The sequence below is a fragment of the Rhincodon typus genome, chromosome 5 (genome assembly GCF_021869965.1).
Source record: "Rhincodon typus isolate 14 chromosome 5, sRhiTyp1.1, whole genome shotgun sequence".
Taxonomy (NCBI): Eukaryota; Metazoa; Chordata; class Chondrichthyes; order Orectolobiformes; family Rhincodontidae; genus Rhincodon; species Rhincodon typus.
The window spans coordinates 28,884,426-28,906,943 of NC_063336.1; the positions used below are offsets into that span (position 1 = coordinate 28,884,426).

General features: G+C 41.4%; 1 protein-coding gene across 2 annotated transcripts in view; it reads left to right on the forward strand.

The window, feature by feature from the left end:
- ascc3 (activating signal cointegrator 1 complex subunit 3) overlaps positions 1–22,518 on the forward strand; it is a 494,022-nt gene that overhangs the window by 107,854 nt on the left and 363,650 nt on the right. For both annotated transcript variants that reach the window (XM_048596924.1, XM_048596923.1), the window contains exon 11: positions 2,261–2,425. In XM_048596924.1, the coding sequence (XP_048452881.1) occupies positions 2,261–2,425 (165 nt within the window). The remainder of the gene's footprint in view (positions 1–2,260; positions 2,426–22,518) is intronic.

The following is a 22,518-nucleotide window of genomic DNA, read 5'->3' on the forward strand; positions in this document are numbered from 1 at the left end:
CTGTACAGGAAATTGGTTAGGCCGGTCTTGGAGTATTGCATTCAGTTCTTGTCTCCCTCCTATAGGAAAGATGTTCTGAAGCTAGAAAGGGTTCAGAAAAGATTTACAAGTATGTTGCCAGGGTTGGAAAGTTTGAGCTATGGGAGAGACTGGAGCCTCAGACTGAGGTGTGACCTTTATAGAGGTTTATAAAATCATGACGGGCATGGATAGGGTAAATAGGCAAGGATGGTGCGTATATGGAATGAGCTGCCAGAGGAAGCGGTGGAGGCTGGTACCATTATAACATTTAAAAGGCAGGTATATGGGTATATGAATAAGAAGGATTTAGAGGGATATGGGCCAAATGTTGGCAAATGGGATTAGATTTATGTAGGATATCTGGTTAGCATGGACGAGTTGGACCAAAGGGTCTGTTTCTGTGCTGTACAGCTCTCTGATCCAAGACTTATATGTGATGCTGATAGATGCCTTACTAATGTTCCATGGCATAGACATTCAACTTTGAGCCTCAAACAAAGGCAAGAATCATGTTTCAGTGGTCTCTGGTAATGGCAGGCAATGTGCAAGAGGGCATTCACCATCAGGAAAAACATTAGCTTTCTGCAGTATTCATCTAGTCAGTAAAATGAATGAAAAATGTAAAACATGCTGATTGAAATGCAGCTTGTAAATAGTAAATGTGTTTCTGGCATCGTTTTTCTTCCAAATGCATTTGTTAGATAGTTATTTAGGCATAATCTCCAAGAAACTATTTTTCTTTAATCTTTAGAATATTATCATCTGTTGAAAGTTTTTAAAATTAACTTTGTAAACCCTAATCTTGTCGAAGAGGGACATTAATCTTTTGATGGGAATGTGCACTCAATCTCCTGCAGGATGATGTAGAGGAAACTGGACTACTCATTGCTTTAACTGGAAACCAGCACACTCTTCATTATGAGCCCACACCGATCCAAGTGGCATAGAGTGATCATGCAGATTTATTAAACCTGTATTAGCAGATTTTCTGGCTGACTGGGTACTGTTGTTTTGGCAACAGATCAGTCTTCTATTTTTGCTGTCCATGGTTGTCCTGTTGGAAGTTACATTTAAGACCCAGAGTGCAGTCTTTCAGTGAAATGATAAAAGTTCATTAGTTTTTTTGTCTTTATTTTGTGTCACTGTTTGGGAGGTGGGCTGGTTGGCAGAGGTGTTTGCGTAGAAGAAAAGCTCAATAGTTCAATGGAAATTCTTTTGATGGCATAACAAGTTGTAGCTGTGGGCAGGGATATTATGAAGAGATTCCATATTTGATCCAGTGTGTTCCTGGCAGTAAAGAAAGCTAAATTTTTAAAAAATTCTACTTCCCTCATGAGACCTAATCATTGCTGGCAGGCCAGTATTGATTGTCCAGTTACCCTGGAAAAGGTGGTGGACATCTGCCTTCTTGAATGCTGCAGTCCATGTAATTGGCTACATATTGATTTTTTTTTTTTCATTTTAAATGTGTAATTCAGAAAGCTATTCAGAAATTGTTCATCATTTCTAACTTCTGTTCGTCTTAAACTTTTTTTTTTGATCCAGTAAGATAATGTCCTTATCTTCTATAAGCAAGCAAAAAAATTGTACATTGCATCCAGTCTCCTCACCATAATATTTTCTATTTACCTGTCAGGTAGCTAGGAAGTAATACTTTGTCAATTTGAAAGTTTAGTGGCTTATTTACAATGAGGGTATGCACAATAATGGCTTGCTCACATCTAGTATTGGTGTACATCATGTCCTGCATATGAAACAGTAAGTTCATAATCGTAAGTCATGTACTACAAAGCAGTGCCACTTGGGTCATTTAGCATTTCAAGAATAACAGCATAAGATTAGTGTATCTCCTCCATAAATAGTGCACAACTGTTGCCTGAAATACAGACTAGTGTTAAATTACAAGTGGATTTTACGTGCAGTATGTTTACTCGTTTTAATGATAGCTGAATTCTACTTGAGTAGCCCCTACGTGTGCACAATATTATTAGTATTAGTTATACTTTATAAAATAGTAAAAACACTAATTTTAACTTTTGACAAATAAATGTTTTAAAATTCCACAACAGTGCACCTTTATTTTATTCATTTTCATACTTTATTGAAATATATTTTTGATTGTTTCCATAAACATTGAGAAGTCATATTACACACAATCTTTAATGCAACCTAAATGTTTGTCATAAATTCTTGAGTCGTGGACTGTGGATCGTTGAATATGTCTTTTTCTGTTTTTCAGATGCTTGTGACAACGCCTGAGAAGTGGGATGTTGTAACACGTAAAAGTGTTGGTGATGTTGCCCTGTCTCAGATTGTTAGGTTGTTAATTTTGGATGAGGTTCACCTATTGCATGAAGATAGAGGACCAGTTCTTGAAAGCTTAGTGGCACGAACACTACGACAGGTAAATAAAGCTAATTCTGAGAAATTTAGACTTTGGTATGACTGTGCAACGTTTAACACACAGGCTGTACTGAACATTTTCTGAAAAGTGATGATGCTTAAATATTTTTGAAAATTATGAGGAAAAGGCAGTGTGTTTTTCTGTCCACATTTCTGCATGTCCTGTGCAGGTTTTATTTTTACGTTTGAAATTATGTCCCTTGCATGGTTTACCTTAAAATTTGGAAGCAAATATGTGATTTGTGTAAGATGTAAATAATATATTTCATTGAATTTGTTAATTTAGAATACATTGCTTTTTCCATGTTATTTAGAATTATACCTGCTGGTAGTTAGTAGCTTGCAGCCAATTTAACATAGCTTATGACATCTGTTCAAGACCCAAGGAAAACTGAACTTGTGCCCAAATGGTTGGGAAGTTGTTGGAGTGGCCAACTCTGAGCCTGCAAGCCAGTGGGGTTCTGGCCTCATTTGAATGTAGTTGTGAACAGATTTGAAGACACAACTGATATGGTAATGACTATAACAGTTAACTTCAAGAATGTATGCAGAGCAGATACAAAAGATACTACTGAGCAGATTTTGGTGAGCAGAACAAGGGAATTAGGTGATAACGTTACTGGGAGAGTTATCCAGAGGTCCATGCTAATGTTTTGGGGACACAAGTTTATATCCGATCTTAGCAGATGATGATATTTTAATTCTGTAAAATTCTGGAATTAAAGGCTAGCCTAATGGCAACCATGTGACAACAGTCAGTAGTCATAAAAACCCATCTTGGTTACAAATGTCCTTTTAAGGAGGGAAATCTACCACCTTTGCCTTATCTGGCCTATATGTGACTCCAGAGCAACAGCAATGTGTTTGACTTATAACTGTCCTCCGGACAGTTCGGTCAGGTAATAAATGCTAGCTCAGCCAACAATTCCCTACATCCATTAATAAATAAAAGGCCAACCTGTTGTCTTGCTTCACACATTATCTCTAGGACATCGGCACAAGAACATTGAATAGGAATAGGCCATTGAGCCCATCAGCATGACTTGCCATTCATTATGATCATGACTGATGGACGTTTCAATATCTTTTTGCCACCCAATAGCCCTATAAGCCACTGGCAATTAGAACTCTATCAACCTTAAGCATACTTAAAAACTGGGTTTCCACAGGCCTCTGTGATAGAAAATTCCAAAGGTTCATGATCCTCTGAGTAAAAACTTCTCATCTCAGACCTAAGTGACATCCCCCTTATATTTAAATTGTGCCCCTGGGATTTCTAGACTCCATAAGCAGGAGAAATATCTTAGCTGCATCTACATTGAAACTTCAACATATTTGAAAATATAGACAATGAGATCACCTCTCATTCTTCGAAACTGTAGAAAATATAGGCTCAATTTGTGCAATCTCTCTTCATAGGACATTCCAAGATCTTGAGAACAAGTCTGGTGAAGCATTATTGTGCTCTTTCTGTAGCAATTATATATTTTGTGAAGTAAGGAGACTAAAACTGTACACTACTCCAGGTGTGGTCTAACCCCCACCTAGACTTCAAGTCCTATACTCCAATCCTCTTGCAATAGAGGCTAACATTCCATTATCCTCCTTAATAGCTTGCTGCACCTACATTTTTTAACCTTCAGTGACTTATCAACAAGGACACCTCGGTCCCTTTGTATATCTACACTTTACAACCAGTTACCATTTAAGAAATGCACTGCACTTCTGTTTCTTGTACCAAATTGGATAGTCTCACATTTTTCCACATCATATTCCATCAGTCGTACTCTTGCTTATTCACTAAGCCTGTCCAAATCATCCTAAAGCTGCTTTACATCATCTTCATAATACATGTTTCTACTTGGTTTTGTATCATTTCCAAATTTGGAAAAATTGCATTTGGTCTCAAAATTCAATTATTGATATATATTGCGAACAGCTGAGGGCCAAGTCCTGATCCTTACAGAGCCCAACCAGTCACAGCCTGCCAATGTGAAAATGACCCATTTATCCTTACTGTGTTTTTGGTTTGCTGGCAAGTAATTAATCTATACCAGCACATTACCTCTTGTCCCTCGTGCTTTCGTTTTTCTGACCATCCTCTGTGGGAAACTATATCAAAGCCTTCTGAAAATCTATGTCTATCAGCTCTCCTTTATCAAGCTCGTTAAACATGATATCCCAAGCAATTTGCAAATCCATGCTGATTATGCCCAATCAGATCACTTTCAACCAGATCTATTCATCCCATTCTTTTTGATAGTTTCTTGCAATTATTCTGCTACTGATGTAAGGCTAGCAGGTTTGCGGATCTTTGATTCCCCTCTTGCTTCCTTTTTAAATGGGGTTGTTGGGGGAGGGGTTGATATGGGTTGCTACCTTCCAAGGAAGAAGTAACTAAAGGCATAGCTGCTCATGGTAGAGCAATTTTAATTTAGAATCCACAGAGGTTAGAATTAGACCAGCACAGATAACTCAGCAGATTTTTGTGGCTGGAGGAGTTTATGCAGATAGGGACAGGCAAGGACATGGAAAATTGCAAACAATAGTGAGAATTTTAAAATCCAGGAAGGAAAAGCAGAGTGAGTGATAAGATTACAGACTCCAATTTGAGACAGCAATTTGTTACTGCCAGTTCAGCTAAGTTTAAAATCAGTAAATTTGATCTTGACTCTAAATCCTAGCAGTTTGCTGATGTTGCCAACTTTGAATTAGGGAAACTGAGTATGTGAAGAGCTGTGAAATATTTGTTTAGCAAGTAGAAGTTGTCCACATTAAGAATGATATTGCTGCATTTGTTTTTAAAAGCTCTCCAAAAATCTAATATTTACCAAGCCATGAAGAAATACTTGTAAAGTTACAAAATAAATTCCATACTATTAAACTCCTTCACAAGATTGCTTGTGTTCTTATTAATTTGGACATAGTGACCCAATGATTATTGTCCTTTTTGTAGTGTTTCATGCTATAATTATTTCCCTCAGAAGATAACGAGCTGACTCAGAAGTTCAGGTCATTTACTGAACTTAAACAAATGAACTGGGGCACAGCCCCATTGTACAGTTTAAAATTAAAAAAAAACCTAGAAATTCTGCTCAGCTTCTGAGGAAACTCTTTATTACATCTGGAATAATAAATTTTTATTTGTGTATCAAATTATGTTTAATTTGTGGAAATAGTGTTTTTTTTGTCATTTTCTTCTGTTGGATTTTAGGACGTAACTTACAATTTAAGGAAGGCACCTGTAGATAACTTGGAGATCATGTAAGATCTTGCTAAGAAAACATCTTACATGTTTTATTATAACTGAATTCCTGCCAATTTCACCCTATCCTTTCTACGACCCAACTTATTTCTTGGTGGCACATTTGAAAATATAACCTACAAAATAGAAAACAAAAAAATTACCAAGCCAGTCTCCTCTCTTACGTGTTGAAGCCTGGGCACATTATTTTCTCACCCTAGCCATGCTGTTTTCCTGGAGCGGTTAAAATTAAAACACCTGCAGCAATTTGGAAACAGCGGGAATTTTTAAAAATTCTAAATGAGTAAAATTTCAGGAATAAAAGCTAATACAAATGATGGAGAACTGAAGAAAAATTAAAATGCTGGAGAGACTCACCAGGTCTGGTGGACAGAGAAACCAAGTCGGCGTTTTGTGTCCAATCTGAATCTTTGCTGAAATCAGTATTTAATATTCAGTATATTTATGGCTTTGCTGAATGTGATTCCTAGTTTATATCAAATTGTGGCTGTTTTATTTGACATCTTCAACCAGTGGGAACTGGGTAGAGGTTAATCGCACCATTTGCGTAAGACCCTGATAACTACCAGAGAAAGTGACCGAATTTTTTTAACTGCAGTGACATGGCTAAGTTTCAACTCTGATTCAGTCAAATGGAAACAATTTGAGATGTTGTTTTCTTTTGCTGTGATGCACGTGAAATTTATCTTTCCATAGAGTCATATAGCACAAAAACTGACCCTTCGGCCCAACTTGTCCATGCCGACCAGGTCTCCTGAACTAGTCCCATTTGCCTGCATTTGGCCTGTATCCCTCTAAATCTTTCCTATCCACGTACCTGTCCAATATCTTTTAGAAGCTCTAACTGTACCTCATTTACCATTTCATCTGGCAGCACATTCCATATATGCACCATCCTCTGTGTGAAAAGTTTGACCCTCCGGTCCCTTTATAAATCTTTCCCCTCTAATCTTAAACCTATGCCCTCTAGTTTTGGACGCCCCCACTCGAGGGAAAAGAAAATGGCTAGTCCACCTTATTATGCCCCTCATGACCTTATAACTTCACCCCTCAGTCTCCTATGCTCAAAGGGAAAAATGTCCTGACTTATCCAGCCTCTCCAGAAAGAGGAGTTCCTCTGGAATATGTAGTATTGGAGTATTCTAAAAATTGATAAATTTTTTCATTCAATTGGCTGTTCAACTATTTATTTGTATGACAGTTACAACACTTGCGTCATTCCAGTTAAATTTAGATGGATTTTAGATTACAGTAGCAGCAGCAACAACAACTGACATTTATACAGCTCTTTTTACATTATCAAATAACCCAACTAATATTTATAAAATGCTTTCAACATTATTAACTCACCCAAGTACTCCACAGGAGAATTATAAAACAAAGCATGACATCAAATCACATGAGGAGGTAGTAGATCAGATGACCAAAAGCTTAGCCAAAGGGACAGGTTTTCGGACTATATTAAAAGAAGAAAGTGAGATAAAACGATAGTAGAGGTTCAGGGTGCATATTCAAGAGCGTGAAACCAGGAGAACTGGAAGTGAACAGAGTGATTAAATTCAGAGATGTATTAGAATTAGAGTGCAGATATTTTGGAGGATTGTAAGGTTAATGGTAGAGATAGGGATAAGACTGTGGAGGGATTTGAAAACAAGACGTGGGTGCACCAGGAGCTATTCTGGATTAGAAAGAGCAAAATGATAGGAAGAAGGATTTGCTGAGAGTTCAAACAAGGGCAACAGAGGTTTGAATGACATGAAGTTTACGGAGGGTAGAATGAGGGTGACCAGCCAGGAGTGCTTTTGAGGAGTAGGAAAGTAACAAAGGCATGAATGTGAGTTTCAGCTGCAGATGAGCTGAAACGTGTAGAAACATATTGGAAAAAATGTGCAGAAATAGGCCATTTAGTCCTTCGAGCCTGCCCCACCATTCACTTTGTCATGGCTGATCATCTAACTCAGTACTCTGCCCTCACTTTCTCCCATACCGTAAGAACTATACCTAACTCCTTCTAGAAAACATCCAATGTTTTGGCCTAAATCGCTTTCTGTGACAGTGAATTTCGCACGCTCCCCACTCTCTGGGTGAAGAAATTTCTCCTCCTCTCGATCCTAAATGGCGTGCAGCTTATCTTTAAATTGTGACTCCTGCTTTTGGACTCAATTTTAGGAAATATCCTTGACCCTGAGACTCCTTAGATGGGAGGCACTAATATGAGGCCTTTAGATCGAATAATAATCAAATGTTGGAAACATTGAAGTCCGTAGGGAGATTTGTAAACATGACTAAATTCAGTGATTTGCTGGAAATAGTCTATATTGGATATATTACAAATTTAGAGACTGAATAATGCAAATTTGGCTTATCCACAAAACCTGATTTTATATTTTATCAAGTATGATGCAAAATGAACATCTTGTTTGTTTATAAGTCACTAGGAGAGTATAAAAGATAAAGGAGATTCTGAAAGGCGGGTCAGGGTAGTGGGAGTGCAAGACAGCTTTGCAAATGATGCAGATGTGGTAGAAGAAACATTGTAAAGAAGAGCAACACAAAGTATTTTGAAATGTACAATTGTATTATTGTTAGTTATGACAGGAGGAATTCTTTGCCTTTGCTGAAGGACCTCTTAAGCTAGTGTGGAATAGCTTAACATGTCTGCAGTGGTAGGAATCTGGTAGTAGATGATTGGATTTGGAGATAATCCACAAATATTTAAGTCATAGGTATGAATATGAAGAATGAGAACACAAAACAGAAATTGTGCAGGAAATAATATCGGAAAGTGCTTCAATAGAAGTATTTCAAGGTGAATGTGTCTTTTTAGCTAATAAGAAAGTAGAAGGGAAATAAAAATCATTTGAATTAACAACAAGAATGAATGCCAAAAGAAGTGGGACTACTCGAGAGAAAATTTGTTCTGTTTTGGGTGTAAATTATTTGTTTGGCAATCAGTTGTGTAGTAGTTGCAGTGTTTTATTTCTACATGACACATTCAGTCTATGTATATATTTTGTTTTAAAATTTAGTGACTTGCATTTTCTGAGTTGTGGCATTGCTGAGTGCATTGTTGCTTCATGCAACGATTCTCCTAAGCTGCGCTACACTGCATTTCATCCTATCCAGTTTGTCCCTGAAATGCACAGCACAGCATAGTAAAGAGCCTCCCCCCACTTCCTGAAACTTTGTTGGAGTGGAGTAAAATCTTGGGGAAAAGCAAGTCGCATCCGTCTTACAGCATTGGCTGTCTTATTCGGTATAGTAAGATGAAAAAACAACTTCGAAAGAACATTAGAGAGTGCTTGAGTAAATTGATTGGTGGTGTTTCAGGTGAGTGAATAGCCATATGGATAGGAGTGGGTGGTTGTGTCAGGGGTGAAAGGTTGTCAGATGGTAGAGGAAGGGTGCAGTTGAGTTGTGTGAGCTGAGGGTGTACTCAGGTCAGTTTGGAAAGTAATTGTGTGGCCAGGTTCGAGTAGTTCAGGTGTGGTGAGGAAAGTTGATTGGGGGTGGGGGTGGGCCAGTTTTGGGAATGCTGAGGTGTTACAGCATATTTTAACCTGCCTGTTATTTCTGTGCAATAATCGAGGTAAACCATGCTAAGAACTGGAGACATTTGCACAGAATGCCGAGCAGCGGCATTTGCCCATTGGAATTTTAAATGTCCTGAGCAATTCACATATCTGTCCATACACTAGGTGCCAGGACCTTGTGGAAGTCCTATCTTCGGTCATGTTCAGTCTCCAGTGTTCAAAAGGCTGAGCTCCAGTGTTTTGAATAGTTAAAATAGATTGTATGGATAAATTATAATTCATCATAATTGTTTTGATTTTGATTCCCCATAAAATGACACCATAACTGATTATGAAAACATAGGAAGAATGAAGGGCCAATACTAATAGATAGTAGCTTTTGGGAAGGGGCAACCAGAAAGGTGTTTGCATATTTGCAGATATGGAAAATAAAGCGATGAGAAAGGACTTAACCTAAACTGGCATAAGATAGGGGGAAGGCAAGACAACTTAGAATAATTAGAAAAGAGGAGCTTATGTGAATGCAAACAGTAAAATTAGTGAGTTTGAAGCACTGACACAAAGGAAGGAAGTGGAGCTTAGGGTGACTGAAAACTGTCTAAAATCAGGTGATGCTTGCATATTAACTTGTAGAAAATGGTTTTACAAAAGTAAGGTAGGCAGGAAGTAGGTGACATCAATTTTTAGACAGGGATTAATAACCAAGACATTTGAATATTTTTGGAAAGAAAGAAGAGGGAAAAGAAGTAATAGGAATAGAACCGATCATTAAAGACTGGAATCTTTTATTCATGATGTAGTAACTACTTTCTTAGAAAATCATGATTAGGCAGAATCAACGTGGTCTTATGAAAAAAAAATTAACTAAACATGTTAGAATTTTTTAAGGATGTAACAGTGTAGATAAGAAGTAGTAGGTGAAGTATATTTGGGTTTTTACAGGGCCTTCAAGAAACGTCAGCCTTCCTGCTCCTCTGATGCTGGTTGGCCTGCTGTGTTCATCCAGCTCTGCACCTTGTTATCTCAAGAGATTGTTGCACAGGTTGTTTCACTGAAACAAAATGATTTTGGGAGGACTTGACAGGATAGATGCTAAGAAGCTAATTTTCTTGTCCTGAGAGGTTAACTTCATCAAAAAAAACTCCCAAGTCAATTAAACACTATTGGCCTAAAAAATCTGGCTTTCTTTAATTAACCTTCATTTAGCAAATGTTATCCTCAATTCACCCTTCCAGAAGCTTCTCCACCATCAAAGTTCAAGTAACTGGCCTGTACTTGCTAGCCTTGGTTTTTTACATCCTTTTGGAAAAAGAGTTTTATTTATTCTTGGATAAGGGCATTTCTGGCAAGGCCAGCATTTAATGCCCATTCCTAATTCCCCTTGACCTGAGTGGTTTGCTAGGCCATTTCATAGAGTGGATTTCATTGCTGTGGATCTGAAATGATATGTATGCCAGACCAGGCAGAAATGGCAGATTTCCTTCCTTAAAGGTCATTGATAAATAAGATGGGTTTTTGTGACAATTAACATGGTCACCAGTTCTGTGACAGCTTTGCATTCCAGGTTTTTAAATTGGATTTAAATTCCACTATTGCAATTGTGGTATTTGAACCCATGTTCCTAGAGCATTATCTGGTGTTCGCAGAATATTAGCTAGTGCCTCTGGATGATGAATCCAGTGGCATTACCACTCTGCCACTGAATTTGCAACTCTCCTATTCTCAGCCACCACACCCATGTCTCATGAAGATTCAAACATTATGGCCAGTACCTCTGCAATTTCCACACACACTTCCTTTAGTATTCTTGGACGGATCTCATCTGGTCCTTGTCCCTTATCAACTTTAAGTACAGACAGCCCATCCAATACCTCTTAACAATTTTAAATCTTTCAGTTGTTTGAATTCCCTGCTTTCTCACCATGGACTGCACAACATCTTACTGTTTGGTAAAGGCAGATGCAAAACATTCACAATACCTCAGCCTTGTGCCCTGTCTTCAATGTCTTTTTTGGTGTCAAATCAGCTTAACTCCTCTTTTTATATAACTCTTCAGAGGGTGGCATCCCATTACCAATCATCCTTTATTTACAAATGCATGGCCTTTGACAATAGCACTGCCTCTCAGAGTCAGATGTTCAGGGCTTAATACCCCTGATATTCACCCTTTTGTGTCAACCAGGTCTCCTTGGTTGGGCCAAATTAACAGCCCCAACCAGGAAACTCACATTTTATGAGGTCCAATTGACTGACCTCATTACAGTCACTATACTGGCCTTGGAGGGGATCCAGAGAAGGTTTAGAAGAATGATTTCAGGGATGAAAGGTTTGTGATCTGAGGAGCGGTTGAGGACTTGGGGTCTGTATTTGATGGAGTTTAGAATGATGGGTGGGATCTGATTGAAATTACTGAATACTGAGAGGCCTGAATACAGTGGATGTGGAGATGGTGTTTCCACTAGTAGGAGAGACATGGGTAAAGAGATAACAAGGTGGGGACTGGATGGACACAGCAGGCCAGGCAGCATCAGAAGAGTAGGAAAGCTAACGTTTTAGGTCTGGACCCTTCTTCAGAAAATTTAAGACAGGTTCTTGATTGGCAAAGAGATCAAGGGTTGTGGGAAGCAGCAGGAAAATGGGGTTTAGAAATATATCAGCCATGATTGAACAGTGGACCAGACTGTCTGAGCCGAATGGTCCAATTCTGTTCCTATTATCTTAAGTCTTCTTGTTACCAAGGCCCTGTAAAATTGCAGCAAGACATTGTTGTTTCCAGACTTGAATCCTCTCACTATGAAGGCCAACATACCATTTTCCTTCTTCACCATGTGCCTTAAGCTTGCTTTCAGCAACTGGTGTACAAGGCTATCCAAATCTTGTTGCACCTCCCATTTGCCAATCTGTTGCCTTTCAGATAATTGCCCATTCTGCACGAAATCCTTGCTTTGCCAATCATACGTATGCGTGAGAGTGAATAACGACTTTTTAAAAGTCTTCAATGTAGAACAGTGCCTGACAGCTCAGGCATTTACAGGCATTTTGTGTTGTAATGCTTTCAGTCAACAATTTGGGCTGTGATGTCATCAGAGAAATCCAGGTAATTTTTCAGGCACAAGCTTGTCCTCTTGTCTCAGTGTTGAGTGTTTATTAAGTTGTTGTTCGACCAACAGACCTCAGTAAAATGAATTTGTGTATTTAATGAACTACTGTTTGTACAAATAGATTTAAATGTATAATATTTTGTTATTTCCTAACTGTATTTGTGCTTTAAATAGTTGCAGTTGGAGACAAGTGTAACTAACATAGATATAAATTTGACTGCGTTTGTTGCTGGGAAGCCTGCCAGAAATTGGAACTTTTTTCATGCCTGATAGATTGATCTTGTAGTTAATAAATACTGTAATGAATCTACTTTATTTTGTTTATGGAATGAATAAACACTTAATGCAGATGACCAGGGTTTGTTGTCTAATTTACAGAAGTGTTGATTAAACCATGATCATATTCTACAAGCTGAAAACAGTATTTAGCATTATTTTCCATTTCTGGAAAAATAATGTTTGGTCTGTTTTGAGTAAAAGCTTATGAGGCTTTTTTTTAAGACTAGACATTGGATTCCAAACACAAATAGCTGACGTAAGAGAAAGCAATATTGGAAGAATATGCCTATTTGGAAAATTAAAGACAAAAATATTGTTTACCCCACCTACTTTTTTTCCCCATGTAATCATGCTTCTTCCATATAATCATGATTCAGAGACCCTTATTCCATCCAGTCTATCCTGCCAGAAAATGTCAACATTGATATTTTGCCTTCATTGGCTCTCAGAACAATCAGTGCATCATTGGTAATGAGTTTTGATCTCAGTAGCAAGTGTCATTTGTGGTCAAAAGCGTTCAATTATACATCTTTCAACATTGATGACTCCTGAAATAGTAGGATCACAAAGAATGCAAAAGTGTTCAAAAACCATCACAGCTTGTTAGATTAGTGAAATTGATCATTGGCATTCAAAAGTGATCATTAGGCAATAAAAGTGAGCCTGAGCGCACCAGTAAAACTTCATATGTGTTAAGGTGGAAAAAACAAGCAACAAATCTCACTGCCCATTAATGTTTTTCTTCCCTCAAGAGCTTACCTCACCCATTTCGTTTCACCTGACGTCACTGCTTCCTTCATATCATTTACTTCCCATCTCCTTGTTGTCTGTCTGTTTCTGCCTCCGAATGTGCTACCCCGGCCACTGGTGTTCTCACTACCTCTGCTGTTGCTGAAATGTGGCCTGATGACCAAGCCTGGAGGGGGAAAAAAAAGGAAAGCTTTGTCAGAGCAGTAGTGGGGAGGTGGTGAGACAAGAGGAACAAGTGGAGTTCATTCTCCCCCATGAATTTCCTTCCATCACTAGCATTCGGGACTAACCATCCCTCGAATCAGTCTGATCCCTCGGGTGGTGGGGAAGGAGGGGGGCAAGCACAAAGGTTCTGCAGTCTGTAGGGTTGAAGGGGAGATGCTGCAATCCAGGGGTGATAGGTGCAGGAAGTGGTCTGGCCAAATAAATTTGCAAAAAACTTGAATACAGGAATAATAATTAAATTTAAAAATGATTGGCATTATGAAAATTTCTTTTGTTACTCTTTATGTATTATGGAGTATTGCAAATATATTAGTTCAGGCAATACCAAATGTGTTCTTGAGTCAAGTCCTTAAGCACTTGATAGAGTAAATCGTGCTTAAAGAAAAATAAAACCATGAATGTGCCCCTGGAATGGATTTTCATTAACAGAACATGCGCAATCACTAGAAGAAAAATATAAAATAGAGGTTAGAAGGCTGTAGGAGAGGGTGGGACTCGCAATGAAAGTCAGCTAATAATGGGCAGACATACAATGGATCATGAATTAATGCCTCTGTGCCTATATTATGGGATTACCTGGGATGTGTTTGGAAAATTTACACAAATTTGTTTAATGTACAGTTCCTCCAGACAATTACAGCCCAATATAATAATTATTACAGTGATTTGTGCATAGATCCTGTGTTATGCAATCTTTACACTTCAGCAATGCCTTAGAAAATCTGATTTTCTTGAAACTTGGTCAAGTTGCAGTAATCAATAGAAATTGTTTTTCCCCTAGGAAGCTCCTTGATTGCTTTTGATCAAAGTTGAATACCCTCTGAGCACTTGTTGCTTGAACTGTGTATGATTTCATTTCATGTCAGTTGATTGCCAGTAATGTCATTTGATGTTAAATGATGACTGAATGATTGCTTTTGAACATAGATGATCTGTTGCATTTTGGTAGGACAGACCAGGGCAGGACTTACATAGTTAATGGTAGGGACCTGGTGACTGTTGTTGAAGAGAGACCTGGACTTGCAGATACATAGTTCCTTGAAATTGGTGTCACAGGTATATAGGGTGGTGAAGAAGGCATTTGGCACACTTGCCTTCATTGCTCAGACTGTTGAGTACAGGAGTTGGGATGTCATGTTGCAGGAGTAAAAGCCATTGGTAAGGGCAATTCTGAGGCCAGTTCTGAGGAAGGGTCACTTGACCTGAATGTTAGCTCTGATTTCTCCCCATAGATGCTGCTAGACCTGCTGAGCTTTTCCAGCAATTTCTATTTTTGTTATTGCTAAGGCCACGTTTGGAATACGGTGTACAGTTTTCATCGCCCTGCTACAGGAAGGATTTTATTAAACTTGAGAGGGTAAAATAAAGAATTACAAGGGTGTTACCGAGACTGAGTTTCAGTTATAAGGATAGGCTGGAAAGACTGGGACGTTTTCCACTGGAGTGTAGGAGCCTGAGGGGTGACCTTATAGAGATTTACAAAATAATGAGGGGCTCATTATTTTATACAACTCTAAGGTGACTGGCCAAGGTCTTTTTTCCCAGCGTAGGGGAGTCCAAAACTAGAGGGCATATTTTTAAGGTGAGGGGAAGATTTAAAGAAGACCTGAAGGGAAACATTTTCAGCAGAGGGTGGTCCATATATGGGGAGGAAGTAGTAGAGGTGTACAATTACAACATGTGAAAAAACATTTGAACAGGTACGTGGATTGGAAAGGTTTAGAGGTATGTGGGCCAAACCCCCAAAGGCAAATGGGACCAGTTCAGTTTAGGAAACCTGTTCGGCATGGACGAGTTGGACCGAAGGGTCTGTTTCTGTGCTGTATGACTCTAAATGAGAACATACAAAAGCTGTTCATGCAGAATAATGTCGGAATACTCTAGAACGAATAGTTCAGGCATAAATTATCTTTTAAAAAGTCTCCATTTGCGAGCCACTCTGCTTGTCTGTCTTTGTTTGATGTTTACTCTTTTTTTGATGACTATCTCTCTACGTGCTTCAGCGTCCCTCTGTCAACCTGATCCTAACTGTTGACCTCCTTCCCCATCTCTGTCTCGCGTTCTGTCTGTTTCTTCCTCTCTGGGTGTATGCACTCACCGTCTCTCTTTCTGCGTCTCTCGACTGCCTGCCCCTCTGCCCCTGCCCCTCTGCCTCTCTCTCCTTCCCAGCCCATCCCTCTATCTCCGTCTCTCACCCCACCCCTCTCCCTCTCTCTCCCTCTCTGTCTCCGTCTCTCTCTCTCTTTCTTTCTCTCTCTCTGTTCTCTACCCGCCTTTCCTTTATCTTTGCTTCCTTCTATACATTTACCATTCTGATGGTGTTTTGCAAGACAATAGCCAACATTTTAGAAATATTCTGAACTGGTCAATGTTTAGTTGAGAAAGAAAGTTAAGAACCAGCAAAAATCCTGGGATTCCTGGAATTACATCAACTGATACAGTACAGAAAATTGCGTGTGATTTATTTTTGATTACTTTCAATTTATTGTGAGTTTAATGGAGCATTGTACAGGTAATTTAATGCAATATGCATAACCTGTAGCATACAGAATTTAATTTGTTTAGTTAGTACATTAGCTCTAAAGGGATGTAATGATGTAAATCAGATATCAGACTTAGAAGTAAATTTTATTCTCCAGTTTGTACCTTTCATAATGCCAGTTAATCAAGACTATTCAGTGAAATGACACATTTTACACTGGCCGATTCTTCTGAGTGTTTCGAACATGATGAAGGTTCAGACTCCTGTTCCCCAGACCCCTACATAATTTGAACTTACACCTTACTTGCTAATAATTTAAATAGATAGAAAAGTTGAATCCCCGGTAATGGGAGACAATTTGCTCATGTTACTAGAGGGTCTATCTGGAACTAGAGTAAGGACCTGAGCAATGTCCAAAAACCACAGGATCAGATGCCAGGCTGAATTCTTGCAATTCTAGCATGGGAGAGAGGAAAGTATAACAGGAGTTTGGTAGACACAGAAACAGTTAAGAGCACATCAGAGGCTTCGTTTGCAAGTAAATCTATAGGAGAGGGAGTGGAGGTGTGAAAATGCATTTGGCCTGTGTACCGGGATGGTGACTAAAATCCTTCTGTTGGTTAGGCAGAAGAACAAAAAGAATCCAAAACTTTTAAACTCTTTAATTGCATCTATTTGTCAAAGACGCATATCAGTTGAATATGCTGTTAAAATCTTTTTTATTATTTATTTGTGGAATGTTGGCGTAGTTGGCTGGCCAGCATTTATTGCCATCCCTGGCTGCCCTTGAGAAGTTAGTGGTGAGCTACCTTACTGAACCACTGCAGTCCATCTGCTGAGGCTTGACCCACGATGCACTTGGGAAGGGAGTTCCAGGATCTTGATATAACAACAGTGACGGAATGGCAATATATTTTCAAGTCAAGATGGTGAGTGGCTTGGAGGGAATTGTGCAGGTGGTGGTGTTCCCATGTATTTGCTGCCCTTGTTCTTCCAGATAGAAGTGGTCGTGGGTTTGGAAGGTGCTGTCTCAGGATCTTGGTGAATTTCTGCAGTGCATCTTGCAGATGGTACACACTGCTGATACTGAGTGTCGGTGATGGAGGCACTGTGTGTTTGTGGATGTGGTGCTAATCAAGTGGGCTGTTTTGTCCTGGATGGTGTCAATCTTAATGTGAGTTGTTGGAGCTGCACCCATCCAGGCAAGTGTGGAATGTTCCATCACACTCCTGACTTGAGCCTTGTAAATGGGGAGGCAGGAGGAGAGTTACTCACTGCAGTATTCCTGGCCTCTGACTTACTCTTGTCGTCACTGTGTTTATGTGGCAAGTCCGGTGAGTTTCTGGTCAATGGTAATGCCAAGGATGATAATAGTGGGGGATTCAGTGATGGTAACACCATTATGTGTCAAGGGGTGGTGGTTAGTTTGTCTGTTATTGGAGATGGTTATTGTGTGGCATGAATGTTATTTGCCACTTGTCAGCCGAACCTTGGATATTGTCCAGACCTTATTGCATTTGAACATGGACTACTACAGTATTTGAGGAGTCACAAATGGTGTTGAGCATTGTACAGCATCCCCACTTCTCACCTTGTGATCGAGGGAAGGTCACTTAAGAGGGACGGAAAGGTGTTTTGGCCCAGGACATCTCTGCAGGAAATAACCTTGGCCAGAATACCTTTAGCTTCTTCATCAGTGACCATCCCTGCAGCATAGTGTCAGAAGTTGTGACATTTGCCGATGATTGCACAATGTTGCAAGATGTCCAGGAGCTGAGAAGCCTGACCTCCAATAACTGCAACCATCTTCCTATGTACCAGGTATGACTCCAACCAGTGGAGGGTATGCCCCCTGATACCCATGGATACCAGTTTTGCTAGGGTTCGTTGCTGCCACACTTGGTTGAGTGCAGCTTCGATATCAAGAGCTGTCACTCTTACCTCACCTCTCATACAGTTGTAGAGACGTACAGCACAGAAACAGATCCTTCAATCCAATTAATCCATGCTGACCAGATATCCTAGATAAATCTCGTTTCATTTGCCAGCATTTGGCCCATATCCCACCAAACCCTTCCAATTCACATACCCATCCAGATGCCTTTTTAAATGTTGTTGTAATTGTACTAGCTTCCACCACTTCCTCTGGCGGCTTATTCCATACATGCACCATCTTCTGCGTGAACAAGTTGCCCCTTAGGTCCCTTTTAAATTTTCCCTTCTCACCTCGAACATATGCCCTCTAACTTTTGACTCCCCACCCCAAGGAAAAGACCTTGTCTACTTATTCTATCCATGCCCCTCATGATTTTAAAAACCTCTATAAGGTCACCCTTCAGCGCTCCAGGGAAATTAGCTCTAGCCTATTCAGTCTCTCCCTATAGCTTAAACCCTCCAACACTGACAACATCCTTGTAAATCTTTTCTGAACCCGCTGCCACCAACATCCAAGATTTACTGGCCGACGTCGCTCCACCCACCGCCAACATCGCTCCACCCACCGCCTCCGCAGCCAGCATCTCCAGACGAGTCAATAGCACCCAGCCCTGCTGAGTCTTCACCATCCCCCCAGACCTCCTCCTTACTGAGGACGAACGGTCAGTCCTCAGTAAAGGACTCACCTTTGTCCCCCTCCACCCACACATCGACGAATACAACTCGCGTTTGGACATTGAGCAGTTTTTCCGCCGCCTCCGCGCTTACTTCTTTAACCGTGAGCCTAACCCTCCCTCTACTGACCCCTTCTCCCGCCTCCAACACAACCCTCCTCCTGGACACCACCCCAAGGCCTCCTACCCTCCCTCGATCTCTTCATCTCTAATTGTCGTCGAGACATCGATTGCCTCAAACTCTCCACCCCTCTCACCCACTCCAACCGCTCCCCCACAGAACGCGCAGCCCTCTGCTCCCTCTGCTCCAATCCCAACCTCACCATAAAACCCTCGGACAAGGGAGGCGCAGTTGTAGTATGGCGCACTGACCTCTACAGCGCCGAAGCCAGACGCCAGCTCTCTGACACCACCTCCTATCGCCCCCTTGATCATGACCCCACCCCCAAGCACCAAACCATCATCTCCCAAACCATGTACAACCTCATCACCTCAAGCCTCCCATCCACAGCCTCCAATCTCATCCTTCCCCAACCCCGCACCGCCCGCTTCTATCTCCTTCCCAAAATCCACAAACCTGACTGCCCTGGTCGACCCATTGTCTCCGCCTGCTCCTGCCCCACCGAACTTATCTCCACCTATCTTGACTCCATTTTCTCCCCTTTGGTCCAGGAACTCCCTACCTACGTCCGTGACACCACCCAAGCTCTCCACCTCGTCCAGAACTTCCAATTCCCCGGTCCCCAACGCCTCATCTTTACCATGGATGTCCAGTCCCTATACACCTGCATTCCCCATGCAGATGGCCTAAAGGCCCTTCGCTTCTTCCTGTCCCGCAGGCCCGACCAGTCCCCCTCCACTGACACCCTCATCCGCTTAGTGTACTCGTCCTCACCCTCAACAACTTCTCTTTCAATTCCTCCCACTTCCTACAGACAAAGGGGGTGGCCATGGGTACCCGCATGGACCCAAGCTATGCCTGCCTCTTTGTAGGATATGCGGAACAATCCCTCTTCCAAAGCTACACGGGCCCTATCCCCCACCTCTTCCTCTGTTACATTGATGACTGTATCGGCGCCGCCTCGTGCTCCCACGAGGAGCTCGAACAGTTCATCCACTTCACTAACACCTTCCACCCCAACCTTAAGTTCACCTGGACCATCTCTGATACCTCTCTCTCCTTCCTGAACCTCTCTGTCTCCATCTCTGGCATCCACCTGGAAACCAATATCCATTTCAAACCTACTGACTCCCACAACTACCTAGAATACACCTCCTCTCACCCACCTTCCTGCAAAAAGGCCATCCCCTATTCCCAATTCCTTCGCCTCCACTGCATCTGCTCCCAAGATGAGGCATTCCACTCCCGGACATCCCAGATGTCCTCTTTTTTTCAAGGACCGCAACTTCCCCTCCACAGTGGTCGAAAATGCCCTCGACCGTGTCTCCCGCATTTCCTGCAACTCATCCCTCACACCCCCTACCCGCAATAACAACCTAAACAGAATCCCCCTTGTCCTCACGTACCACCCCACCAACCTCCGAATCCAATGCATCATCCTCTGACATTTCCGCCATCTGCAATCTGACCCCACTACCAAAGACATTTTTCCCTCCCCACCCTTATCTGCTTTCCGGAGGGACCACTCTCTCCGTGACTCCCTTGTCCGCTGCACACTCCCCTCCAGCCCCACCACCCCCAGCACTTTTCCCTGCAACCGAAGCAAGTGCTACACCTGCCCCTATACCTTCCCCCTCACCCTCATCCCAGACCCTAAGAAGACCTTTCACATCAAACAGATGTTCACCTGCACATCTGCTAATGTGGTATACTGTATCCGCCGTTCCCGTTGTGGCCTCCTCTACATCGGGGAAACCAAACGGAGGCTTGGGGACCGCTTTGCGGAACACCTACGGTCAGTTCACAACAAACAACTGCACCTCCCTGTCGCGAACCATTTCAACTCCCCCTCCCACTCCTTGGATGACATGTCCATCCTGGGCCTCCTGCATTGCCACAATGACGCCACCTGAAAGCTGCAGGAACAGCATCTCATATTTCGCTTGGGAACCCTGCAGACCAAGGGTATCAATGTGGACTTCACAAGCTTCAAAATCTTCCCTCCCCCGACTGCATCCCAAAACCAGCCCAGCTAGTCCCTGCCTCCCTAACCATTCCTCCCACCTCAAGCCCCACCCCCATCTCCTACCTACGAACCTCATCCCGCCTCCTTGACCTGTCCGTCCTCCCTGGACCGACCTATCCCCTGCCTAACTCCCCACCTACATTCACTTTCACTGGCTCCAACCCCGTCTCTTTGACCCGTCTCTCCCTATTTATTTCAGAATCCCCTTCCCCTCCCCCATTTCTGAAGGGTCTCGACCCGAAACGTCAGCTTTCCTGCTCCTCTGATGCTGCTTGGCCTGCTGTGTTCATCCAGCTCTACACCGTGTTATCTCTTTTCTGAACCCTCTCAAGTTTCACAACATCTGATAGCAGGGTGACCGGAATTGCACACAGTCTTCCAAAAGTGGGTATCCAGTGTCCTGTACAGCTGCAACATGATCTCCCAACTCCTTTACTCAATGCATTGTCCAATAAAGGCAAGCATACCAAATACCTTCTTCACTATCCTATCTACCTGCGACTCCACTTTCAAGGAACTATGAACCTGCATTCCAAGTTCTCTTTGTTCATCTCACTCCCCAGGACTTTACCATCAAGTGTTTAAGTCCTGCCCTGATTTGCCTTTCCAAAATGCAGCACCTCACATTTATCTAAATTAAACTCCATCTGCCACTCCTTGGCCCATTGGCATATCTGATCAACATCCCACTGTATTCTAAGGTAACATTCTTTTGCTGTCCACTACACCTCCAAGCTTGTAGACTACAAGTCTACTTTGAACAAAAGGCAGTTTTCCCTTCCAAGGTCTACTGATTTGACAAAATTCAAGATTCTTTAAATTTGTTAGAAGTTTTAAAGCTTTTATAAACACAACATGACTATGTTTCACTAGAGTCTCTGGCCCTGCAGCTAAAACCAAACTGTATTTATATCACTTGTTTTTATGAAAAAATGTCACAGATTTAGAATTTTTACAGTGTGGCCTGTCACATCTGCATCTATTCTGTATGGGAGTGATTTACCAATACTACTTCCTAGCCTTCTTCCCAAAGCCCTACACATTTTCCTTTCTCAGATAAAAATCAAATTCCTTCTTCAGTGCCTTGATTGAACCTGCCCCAAACACACACAGTTAATTCCAGATCCTAAACTGTCCCAAAGTGCTTATCAGGATCATTAGATATTGGATAACAAGTCATGCAAGGAACATTAGTGTAGATGACCAAACGCTTCTGAAGATTATTTTGGTTCAGTAGGTAGGGCCTCTGCCTCTGGCAAGACAAGTCCCATTTGAAGATTTGAATTGCCACAGGAGATATTCATGATGTAGTTCAAATAAGTTGATAGCCAATCTGCTAATCTTCCCAAAGCTTCTCCGCCATTTTCCAAATGGAAATATTTCCAAAAGGGGAATAGTGTGTGCAAAGCCCCAGTGGAAACAAACTATTGAGAGATGGGTCAAAGAGGTAGGTTTTAAGGGCGTCTTAAATGGTGAAGAGCAGTAGAATGGCAGAGTGGAATACCAGAGCTTAGGGCCATGGCAGCTGAGGGCATTGCTACAAGTGGGAGGACTAATTGCATTTCAGGAGGCGAGAATTAGCGTACAAATATCAGAGGACAGCAGGGCTTGAGAAATTTACAGAGATCGGGAGGTGTTGAGGATTTTAAAATGAGGAAGAGAATTTTGAAATCAAGATCTTGCTTAATGGCGAGCCGATGAGC